This window comes from Apodemus sylvaticus, chromosome 8 (genome assembly GCF_947179515.1).
Source record: "Apodemus sylvaticus chromosome 8, mApoSyl1.1, whole genome shotgun sequence".
Taxonomy (NCBI): domain Eukaryota; kingdom Metazoa; phylum Chordata; class Mammalia; order Rodentia; family Muridae; genus Apodemus; species Apodemus sylvaticus.
Window position 1 is genome coordinate 90780786 of NC_067479.1, and position 12018 is coordinate 90792803.

The window sequence follows — 12018 nt, forward strand, 5'->3', positions numbered from 1 at the left end:
GTGAGGAACACCATTGGGATTTGAGTGGGGATTGTAGTGAATCTGTAAACTGCTTGTGGTAATATTTTCACAATTCACCATTCTTTCTGCAATGGTTTTATCAAGTGTTTCTTTTGTGCACGGTGGGATAAGAACTGCCTGAATTCAAATCCTGGCTTTGGCGTCAGTTAGCTTTGTGCTTTGGGGCAAATCGTTTAACCTGTGAAAGCTTTGGTTTCTTCCTTTGGGAGGTAGGAATAACAACAGTATCTGTTCATCACTGTTTTGAAGACAGACTGAGTTAATGTTTGATATGCACTTAGTGCAGTACCTGGCACACAGTAGGAACTCTGCAAGTGTTGGTTTGCTAAAATGAAACCTTAGCTTCTACAATAGAGGGACTGAGGGCTCCCATCTATACAGGCTGAAAGCCAGTGCTGTTGAGGGTCAGGTGCTGGTGACCAGATTCCATGTTTCCCTCCTGAGCAAAGTGATCTTGTATCTTACTCCACACAGACTGGGGGCAGCTCTCCAGGGGACTCAGGAAGGTAGAGTCCGAACACGGAGTCCTGGTTAGAAAAACACACACTCAGGAAACAACTGGCGCTCTCCAGGCGAGCTTTAGAAAAACGACAGTCTGCTGCTGCTGCTGCTTGATTAAAGAGTAGAAAACTAATGATCCTTTCCGGAGGGGTCTGAAGCTGCTCTGCTGGGCTGGGACCTGCAGGCGCGGGATGTGGATTTCCATAGGATACAAGGAAACCTCTCACCATGCAAACATGTTGTGTTTCAGATGGATACAGTCAGAGGGATGGAGGGAAAGCCATCCTTTGTCTTCTGAAAGTGTCCCCAAATGCTTCAGAATCATCATTCATAGCCTCTGGATATATATATATATCTAACAGTATATTTTCAAACAACCTCTGTTTCAAAATATCCCTTTAAAATATCCCATGGTTTCGATTGATTCTAGCTGGCTTCAGTGTTGGAAGTTTGGTGTGCCAGGCATGTCTTGATAATGGGGTGAGAACACTGATGGCTCAGACACTGGAATACTGTGTTGCTGAGTAAGTGCCCTGTGGTTAAGGGACAGGAGCGGCCCTTTCTTATTATCCTTGTCACCGTGCTGCCAGAGAGGGGAGCACTGAGACCTGGGTGCCTGACAGCAGATGTCAAGACCGTTTAGGAAAGTCTTCAGATACTGATTTGTCCAGGTGGATTCTCTGTTCTCCAAGTGGGTCATAAAAGGACAGACAGTGTGTCTGCTTCAAGGAGGTCATGGTTTCAAGACTTCAGTGGATTCACTAATAGCTAGGATCTCCGTCAATTCCTGTTCTGTACAGACAACAACACTTCTGCCTCATGGTTGGACAGGGACCCTTGGCTCTTGTCCTCAGCACCACTAACATCCTCTTGGAAAGTCACTGGGGACCTCTTGCCAATATAAAGATGTCTCTGTTCTCCAGATTGTGCTCCATCCTTGAAGGATGGCTGTCATTTGACACCCCTCCCCAACACACACACACACACACACACACACACACACACACACACACACACACACACACTGTTCCCTGCCTCTAGTGCTTTCTTGTCTTCCCATGGGTCTTCCTGTGTTTATAGACTAACTAGTCAAGAATGTTCTCTGCCCCACTGCACCTCCTCAGCTCCACCCTGAGGGCTCTATCATTTCTAGTGTGATGTGTCTGCCTGTGGGTTCCGTCCCAACTCTGTTCTCCCCATAGACCTTCTTTGGGTCTGGAATTCGTGGAACATTTTTCATTGATTTGTCTCACCTGTCTCTCATCCAGTGCCACCTGGCACTGTTGGTCCAAGTTCTTGCCATTCCTCATCAGGGTCGCTGCAAGACCATCTCACCTTTGTCCTGCCCTGTGTTGTTTCTTAGAGCTTTGTTCATATTGCCCTAAAAGCTGTCCTTTGAAAACGTAGACCTAGTTTGTCTTCTGTTCAGAGTTTGCATTTCACCTAGACTAAAATCTAAAGATCTTGCCTATAAGAGTCTAACCTTCTGGTTCTTGCTGCTATGATTCTAATTTCTCTGTCTACTCTCTACCCAAACATGTCCCCCCTGCCCTAGGACCTTGGATATTCAGGACACATAACATACGCTTTCTATTCTTTGAAGGTCTGCGTTGAATCATTGCTTTCTTGGAGAAGCCTGCCCTGTCCATATAAAGTAGTGGCTAGTCTCACCTTTCTCCCAACACCCCCAGCCCCACCCCCCACCATCCCCTGTGCCCTGCTGTGTTGTTCTTAGCATAGTTGATTACTTCCTAACATGAACTTCCAGGGGAGCAAGGATTGTGTTTGCTCTCAGTTTTATCCCCATTCCTAAAATCATGCCCTGGGTGTTGTAGACTGCACAGGTCTTTAGAGCTAACATGTCTGCAGCATGAGCCAGGGAGAAAGCAGAGTGCTTCACAGCAGTTATGGCTCAACTCCTCAGGGTAATCTAACCCTTAGGAGGTGAGAGCGTCTCCCATCCCATTCCAGGTTAGAGACTGAAGATTGGGGCAAGTTAGGGAAGCTGCCCGAGGTCACTGTGGACCTGGTCTTGGCCTGACTTTATTGCAGAACGTTTTGTCTTGGGGTACCAGCGTGCGAAAGTATCAACTGCCACCCATGGTAATTCTTTAACTGTGGAGAAGGGCAATCACCTTGCCCTGTGTCTTGATGAGCAGTGAATGTCTTTGGGGTGTGTGTGTGTATGAGTTCATCATGACAGTTTGTAGGTTCTTTCTCCTCAATGACCCAGGCAGGAACTATGCAATTGTCCAGGATCCAACACACTCTTCAGAACCCTGGGAAGGACCATGCTGGAGCTGAGACCATTACCTCCACTCAGTCCCCTATAGAAGAGCTCACTCCAGTGCCACCCAGGTGCACAGCTCTGGAGTGAGAAGCTGACTGACATTTGGCCCCTTCTAGCCACAAAGTACCCATTAGGGTCTGCAGGGCCCAGGGGACAGACATGGTTTAATGAGCTTGAGTCCTTGGGCTAGCTGGGACTGTGGGGCAGAGGCCCTGATGGCTCAGCCGTGGGAGCTGCCTTCCCTGAGCCCCATGTGCACGTGCAATCCTCCTGTTGTGTGCTGTTTTCTCTAATGTGTAGCTTTCTCCTGAGGATCTTAACGACTTTACTGAAGCCAGCACTAGACATTGTATTAAGCTACTACCTGGCTTGACCCTATAGGAGGGCAACTTTTAACATACACCTTCTGTGTGCCAGGCACCAGGAACATAGCACTTCAGCTCACCCAGCCTTTATGCTCTCTTTTGAGGGGACACTGTTGCTCCCTCCAGTTTTTAGGTGGAGGAAGTAGGGGCCAGAGACAACAAGTCACCTGTCCCATGTCACTTCACTAGGGAGAGTAGAACTGACTCCAGCACCTGGCCAAAATTTCCAGCTTGGAAGGTCTCTTTTAGGAGGCTGAACTTGAAAAAATGGCTCTGGACAACACACACACACACACACACACACACACACACACACACGCACGCACGCACGCACGCACGCACACGCACGCACGCACGCACGCACGCACGTACACGCACATGCACACGGGCAGACACACACACTTATACACACACACACACACACACACACACACACACACACACACACGCACGCATGCACGTACACGCACATGCACACGGGCAGACACACACACTTATACACACACACACACACACACACACACACACACACACACACACGGCAGGAAGCAAAAACATAACAGGGCAGCAAGCTACACAGTGCAGAAGGCATTGTAGGTGTTGCTGTGAATCTCAAAGCAGGGGTGATCGGTGGCCAGGATGGGGGCAGTGGAGCAGGGACTGTTATCATCCCAAAGCGACTGAGTGCACATGTGAGTCAGAAAGAGAGGCTTGCGTAGCCGGTTCCTCCTTTCTTCTAACGCTTCCCGGCAACCCCCTCTCCCCCAAGTTCAGGCTTGCTCTGCTCATCCCATTACAGACGTTCTGCCTCCTGCTCCAGGTTATATGGTTTATTTATATTATTATCATGCGAAGATTTTTTCCATCAAATTTCCATCTTTTATTTTGCATGAAAATTTTATTTTACCTTCGCTTTAAAAAAAATGTGGTAGAGCTGGTGAGATGGCTCAGCCCACGAAGGCCCTTGCTGCCAACCCCAAAAACCAAAGTTTAATCTCCAGGACCCACATGGTAAGAGAGAAGTGATTTCCCCAAGTTTTCCCCTGACCTCCAATTACGGGCCATGGCACACTGAACCCACTATGCACAATAAATAAGCATCATAAAAAATTAAAAACCAAGAGCTGTGTGGCCTTCAGGGAGACACTGGGGCTCCTCGCCTGTGTGTAATGAGGGGGGGGGGGCTCCTGTCTGAATCAAAGCCATGAACTGTGATGATGTCCATTTGGGAATTATTTGTATGTTAGAAATAAAGACAGGTCCTGGGTATTGTCGGGACTGGCTTTTGGTTGCATCTGGGTTTAGCTGTAGATTTCATTTTTATGGGCTGAGAGGTTGACTTTTCTGTGGAGCTGTGGGACTTTTCCTTGGGGGGGCGGGGGTAGAGCTGGGGTTTGGTGTGAAAGTAGCTGCCAAAGTCTCTGAAAGAGTGGTCCACCTCATGCCCCAGCCATCTGTCCTGACAGCTCTCCTCTTCGAGTGGCAGCCACACCCCCTGTGCACCTCATCAGTGAACAGCGTGACCTTTGTCTTTTCTCTTCTAGACCCAAGCGGCCGAGGCAGAAGAACTTCTCCATGTTTCCCTCTCCCAAAGCCTGGAATTTCAGAGGGGTAAGTGTCCATCGTAGGTGACCCCGTCCCATTGGTGGGGACTGGTGTGCTGTGTTTTGCTCTGCTAACAGGCTCTACCTGGGCACAGCACCCATGTGTTCATGCATGGATGCCGTGGCCTGCCCTGGACACAGAGCGTGTGGCTGTAGAAGACTACTCGTGAAAACCCCAAGGTCTATAAGCGAGCATCACTCCATGCTCCTGTGCTCTTTGAGGCAGAGGAAAAGGGAGCGACCATCTGCCAGTCCGATGAGGAAGTGCAGGCGCAACCCTTGGGGGGTTTAAGGCACTCATGAAGTTTCCCCAAGTACAAAACACCAGGCTCTTCCAGGCCTAGGAAGGGTCTGGCAGCTCTACCTCTTGGTGCCGGCATCGTCCTTGGGATGAATGTGATGATGTCAGTCACGGCACATGGAGGGCCTGAGGCAGTCAGGTGGCCCCAGCTGTGTGAGCTTTGGGTCTGTAGGGATGCTCTGAGTTCTTTCACGCCCAGGCTGTTGCCTTTGAGGATGCTCTACCCAGCACGAGGCTCCTGAACATGCTGTTCCAGTCCTGTCCATTTCATCTCTGACACCCAGCCCTCTGTGGACAGTTGTTGTGAAGCTGGCCCAAGAGCTCTCCCAGGTGCCCCTGCGTGTCTTACCACTCTATTTGGTTAGGTACCTGCTGAGGTACCTTGGAAGCTTGGAACCCAAGTGGAAGTGTGTTGAGACCTTGTTTATGCCTTGTTTATTTCCTGCTGTAGAATTAGGTCTGGTTTGCTGAAGGAATGGACAGCACCTCTCTTGCACAACATCCATGTGATGTTGTTAAATTGTGTCTCAAGTCTTCAGTCAATACTATTTTGTTTTGTCCTAACTGGTTCTAGTCACCCTTTGAAATTGTGAGTAGATTGTGGGTCATTAACTAAAACTGTGGAATGTGACACTAATTTTAAATATGTCTTTATCTACCATTTGTAATATATAAATTTATAAATATATATTTAATCTACCATTTGTGGATATGTGTGCAGCATGTGCTGTGGTGCATGTGTGGTGATGTGAGGACAACTTTTGAGTGGGAGTCAGTTTTCTTCTTCCACCGTAGAGGTCCCAGGATTAAACACAGGTCATGTTCGGTGATATCACCTTTACCCAGTGAGTCTGTTTTCGCTTGGGTTACAGCATACTTTTCATTGAGCATGAGGAAAATTGTACTGACTTCTGAGGTAGGTGTGTGACTGGCTGGAGTAGGTTTCGTACCTGCTGTTTATGTTTTCATGGATAAGATCACCATTTCCCAAGTGTGCTCAGGAATGATCATGACCAGCAAGAGATAGAAAAGTTTGTGGGGTGCATCATATTTGGGACATGCTGAATGTGCCATATAAAATGTGTCCACTCACCGAAGGACAGGTCAGAGATGGGTTAATGTCTGTAGACTCCAGAAGGGGGCTCTGCCGCATTTCCCAGAGTCACTGGCCAGAAGTCTCTGTTGGCCATGCAGACTAGACACACTTCGGAAACTGACCACTGATGTAGAAACCAGATCTTTCGTGAGCAAAGCAGTCTTTTGTAAGGGCCTTGTTGTAGTGAGTAATTAATAAATAATAAAGAGTCGCCAGGCCTCTGCACCACTCCTTCCAAGTATCCGGTAAAGCATGACCCTTAAACTTGAATAGTTAACCAAATATCTTTATGTATATAAAACTCCCAATTACATAATGCCAATTTACAAAGATAAGGTCTTACCCCAATATTTCTAACCTCTCAGTACACCAGAAACACATCTGATGCGTCTCCTCCTCTGCGCTCTCCTGCAGCTCCCAGGCTCCCTCTGTCTCCGCCCCTCCTTCTCTTAGCTCCGCCTCCTCTCTCCCCTCCAATCACTGTGTTCTCCTGCTATTCAGTGTTGTTAGCCAAGAGAGGTAAGGTACATAGGGCAGAAGACTCATCCCAAATTGCCAAGGGATTGTTCTGATTTTAGTACCCAAAGCCCCACACTTCAGGGAGTCAACCCTCTATCCCAGGCCAGCTGGGTTGATTATTCTGTCTGTGGGCTTGAGGTATCCATATCTGATCCCTCTTGGAAAATTATTTTAGAGCCCCACATCTATAAATTGCAGAGGCAGAGGATCATGAGTAGTGCAGTCTAGCTAGCCTAGGTTACATTAGTGAGACCCTATTTCAGAAAACCTCAGGTCGAGTGCTTGGTGATCTGATCCCCCATGTTGCAAAATCAATAAATCAGCAAGAATTTCTCAACTTGTTAACCTGGCACGAATAACTAAATTTTAACTGGTGCTTGGGTCAGTGGCAGTGTTGATTTCTTCTGGCCTTGGGGCTTCTTGAAAAAGTCAGACAAACTGGCATCAAGTACACCGCAGGGAAAGGCACTGGGCCTGGCTGTTCCATATTCCTCTGTGGCCAGGCCCGGCACTGAGGAGGGTCCTCGGTGGCATGTGTGGTAGGAGAGACCCCAGAGAGTACAAACAATCTCTCCCCAGCAGGCCTCTTCTGTAGTGCTACGAAGGACCCAGTGTGCCAGGAGGAAGACCTTGCCACTGTGACGATCTGGTAGTGCAGATCTGTAACCCAAGTCGATCTCAGGTCCATTAGACTCAGCTGTGCATGCTCTTCTAGGGTTCCTAGAGCAAAGCATCCCTGGAACACGTTTCCTTCTTTAGAAAGGACGGTTTTAGAATCCATGTGCTAGCCAATTTTCTGTATTTGTATGTGTGACGGAGAAAGCCATTATAGTGCAAGTGTTTGCAATTCTGTTCTTTAGCTTGCAGAGGAAAAGGATGCTGAATGAATACCCAGGTCCTGGGCAGTTGTTAGGTAGCGGGGCTAAGGTATAAAGTCAGGGTGATGGGTAGTGTCCTGGAAAGATGAACCACGTTGTTCTAGAGGAGAGGTGAAGAGAGAGATGCACACTTGGGAAAGGTCTGGGGTTGGGAGTAGCTGAAGAAGATCAGAGAGGGGTATCCTGCTGTCCTGCTGCTTTCAAAGGCCTTGCGGAGTGAATTGTTCAACAACCGCCTCATATTGTACACGCATCAGATATGTGCTTTTTTTCCTTAACTGTATCTGTAGGCATTTTGTCTGTGGAGAGGGACAGGAAGGGCTAGTAATGCTGCATCTGCTGCATTTGGTCTGCTTACAGAGCAGGTTAGCCCTATCCCAGGTTGCCATTGTGAGAGAGAGAGAGAGAGAGAGAGAGAGAGAGAGAGAGCTCAAGGAGCTCAGTAGTGATATTCTTCCTTGTCTCTGCACGCTGGCACTCCTATCTGGCATTTTTATTTTTATTTTTATTTATTTATTTATTTATTTATTTATTTATTTATTTATTTTGATTCTAGGGTTCTAACGATCTACATCTCAGTTGCTCGGCAAGTCTTTTAACCACCGAGTTACTTCCCTGGTTCATGAACCTGTGACTTTCTTGCTCTTGTCCCTACATGAACTAGAGAATGCCTCACAGGGACCTCTTGTACACAGAGTGGCGCTGGAGCTGCTGGCGCTCATCTAGAGCAGCAGGGGCTTCAGACACCTTCCTGGCTGTTTCTCTAGTGCCTACCTGGTCTTTACTTTGGAGACACCTCGAGACTCTCACAAGCAGCATAGTCTTCCTCAGCTTTAGCTGAAGGCCTGGTCAGAACTCTGGCTGCAGGTGAAACACTCAGTGTGAACTACCGCCAGTGAAAAGGGAACTCACAGGGCTGCTCCAAGGGGAGAATTCAGGACTGGCACTTCTGTAGTGAGGCCTGTGTCCTCACCCCATGACCTTACTCACCGAGCTCCTCATGTCCAGAAGGGAGCAGCAGGGGCTTCAGACAGGACATCAAGTCTTCTGTCTGAGACTCTCTCACATTCACAACTGAGTGGGGTGAGAGTCCCTCCCACTCACACCTCACCAGGCCACGTCCCCACCAGCTGTGACCTTCCTGTTGCTAAGCATCAAAAGGAGGCAGCAGGCCTCCATCACCAGGCCCAGCCTCTGCCTCAGCCTCACTTCTGTTTACTGAACAAAGGCTCCAGGTCAGACCATGGTATTCCTCCAGTGTAGACAATACGGAGGGGTGTGGATCCAAGGCCTCCTGATATCCAAGTCGCTGGATGCTCTGTGTCTGTGTGTGAGAAGTACATGTTCACCTGTACACATTAACGTGTCTGTGGATCTCTGTGTTACCTAAAGTATTATAAACACTATGGAAATATTTTATTAAAAGGTCATTCAGGGAATAGTGACAAGAAAAACATTCTGGTGATGCTCACTCTAGGTGCTGTTCCTGTTTGCAAATATTTGGGGTGTGTGTGCAGTGAGCTTTATTGATGGCATTCGAGAGAGTGGGGAGGGCTCCCTAGGCCCTCCTGTTATTAGGGGTGGTGGTTCTGGGATGGAAATTGTGAGGGAGATGCTCAGTGTTGGGGGCCGAGTTGGGACAGGGACTCCCCAGCAGCCGAGGGCCGCTCTCTTGCTGGGGTGGGAGGTCCAGGGCTTCTTACTCCTTGGAGGCCATGTAGGCCATGAGGTCCAACGACCCTGTTGCTGGCCCGTATTCATTGTCATACCAGGGCATGAGCTTTACAAAGTTGTCCTTGAGAGCAATGCCAGCCAGCATCAAAGGTGGAGTAGTGGGAGATACTACTCAAGTTGCAGGAGACAACCTGGTCCTCAGTGTAGCCCAGGATGCCCTTTAGTGGGCCCTCGGATGCCTGCTTTACCTCCTTCTTGATGTCATCATACTTGGCTGGTTTCTCTGGGCAGCATGTCAGCCTCTAATGGACACCTTGGGGGTAGGAACATGGAAGGCCATGCCAGCGAGCTTCTCATTCAGCTCTGGGATGACCTTGCCCACAGCCTTGGCAGCACCAGTGGATGCGGGGATGATGCTCTGGGCAGCCCCACGGCCATCATGCCATAGCTTCCCAGAGGGGACATCCACAGTCTTCTGAGTAGTAGTGATGGCATGGATGGTGGTCATGAGCCCTTTCACAATGCCAAAGTTGTCACGGATGACCTTAGCCAGAGGAGCTAAGCAGTTGGTGGTGCAGGATACATTGCTGACAATCTTGAATGAGTTGTCATATTTCTCGTGGTTCACACCTATCACAAACATGGGGACATTGGCAGAAGGGGTGGCGATGATGACCCTTTTGGCCTCACCCTTCAAGTGGGCCCTGGTCTTCTCCATGGTGGTGAAGACGCCAGTAGACTCCATGACATACTCAGCACCAGCATCAGCCCATTTGATGTTAGTGGGATCTCACTCCTGGAAGATGGCGATGGGCTTCCCGTTGACGACAAGCTTCCCATTCTCAGCCTTGACTGTGCCATTGAATTTGCCATGGGAGGAGTCATACTGGAACATGTAGACCATGTAGTTGAGGTCAATGACAGGGTCATTGATGGCACCAATCTCCACTTTGTCAGATGCAGAGCAGGAGGTAGCCCTGGTAACCAGGCATCCAATACAGCCAAATTTGTTCACACCGACGTTCACCATTTTGTTTACCGGAGGAGGCTGGCAATGCACAAGGAGATGTGTCTGTCTCTGGAACAGGGAGGAGCAGAGAGCCTCAAATATTTTTAAAATTATTTTTTAGTTTTTAGTTGATGTGTGTACTTATCTATATACCATGTGTGTGCAGTGCCACAGAGCCTGGAAGAGGGCCTCAGATACCCAGGGACTGGGGTTGCAGATGATTGTGAGCCACCGTGTGGGTAGGAGCCTTCGTCTTGAACCTAGTAGTCCTCTTGGAGAACAGTCAGTGCTCTTAATCACTGAACCACCTCTCCAGCCCTCACGTATTTCTGATCCATGGTCCAGTCTGTAGATTTAGAACCCATGGATATTGAGACCTGAGTGATATTTTCATTTTAAAAATGAGGGAAGGGCCGGGAGGTGGTGGCGCACGCCTGTAATCTCAGCACTTGGGAGGCAGAGGCAGGTGGATTTCTGAGTTCGAGGCCAGCCTGGTCTACAGAGTGAGTTCTAGGACAGCCAGGGCTACACAGAGAAACCCTGTCTTGAAAAAACAAATCCAAAAAAAAAAAAAAAATGAGGGAAGGGTTGAGGAAATGGCTCAGTTGAAAAAGGGCCTGTCCTGCAGGTACAGGGACCTCAGGGTGTATCCTCACACGCCAGTGGAGCTGGGGAGACTGAGGAAGGAAGATCACTAGGAATTTGAGACCAGTGTGAGTAATGTGTTGAGACCCCATAACAGATAAAACCCAATAAAATAAAATACAAAGGCCAACAAATACGTCATTGTTAAAATATGCTCTTTTAAAAGTGCTAGAGATCAGAGAATATTCTACTTGCAAACTTTTAGCAATCGGAATCCCCTTTAATATGGTTTTATTTCCTCAAATTTTATTTTTAAGGCTTTCATCTCCCTATATTTAAGAAGAGGCTGCTGTCCCATTCTGTGATAGTAACCACGGCAGTGACAGCAATGGCTCCGTTAGTCCCACCAGGCTTGGTAGAGCATTTTCGCGTCTGACCCAAAGCAAATCCCAAGAGTAGAAGTTGACTTTCTATCATTGAGCAGCAAATTATCCTAAATCTGGTGATGTAAAACCCATTCACGGCTCAGTTCTGTATGGTAGAAGTAAGAGGCTGGAGGGGCAGGGTTTCTGTTTGGGGTTTCATAGCACAGAAGTCACAATGTCAAACTTGGCTGACATCTTTCCAGGCCTAACCACGTCTCAGTCCCATTCCTCAGGGCTGCCAGGCCTTGGTGCTCTGCCCTTGCTGCTTTTAGTCCATACAGGCCACACTCCCTATGCCTTCCACCTTCAAAGCCAATTCAGCAGATGAGATGAGGCCACCCGGACAGTGCTCTTCCTAATGGTCTGAAAGTTCACAGTAGGTAAGCAACTCCTGATGTGATGATCTATGTTGAGGTCCTGTCTGCATGCCTGGGAGGCGCCTGTGCCTCACAAAGGAAAGGAACTTGCCTCTGTGACCACCAATCATAAGCTAATGCTTGGACTCCAACTAACTTTACTCCACTCCAGCACCCCCATGTCCTAAGGACCAATGTTGTGGAACATTGTTGCCATAGAATGTTATTTGCAAGGAAAAATATCTATGTTAGTTATCTCATACCAACTTTCCAGATATAAAAAGGACTTTGGCACAGGCATGATGCAAATTTGAGGACCTTATAGAAAAGCTGAAGGAGTTAGAATAAGCAGTTCTGCTCTAGCAGCCAGTTTGGCCGATCCTGTTTTTTTTTT

General features: G+C 48.3%; 1 protein-coding gene and 1 pseudogene across 2 annotated transcripts in view; one reads left to right on the forward strand and one right to left on the reverse strand.

The window, feature by feature from the left end:
• Positions 1–12018, forward strand: part of Arhgef3 (Rho guanine nucleotide exchange factor 3) — a 292328-nt gene that overhangs the window by 94009 nt on the left and 186301 nt on the right. For both annotated transcript variants that reach the window (XM_052189953.1, XM_052189951.1), the window contains exon 3: positions 4722–4788. In XM_052189953.1, the coding sequence (XP_052045913.1) occupies positions 4722–4788 (67 nt within the window). The remainder of the gene's footprint in view (positions 1–4721; positions 4789–12018) is intronic.
• LOC127690548 (glyceraldehyde-3-phosphate dehydrogenase-like) lies at positions 9275–10279 on the reverse strand (annotated as a pseudogene).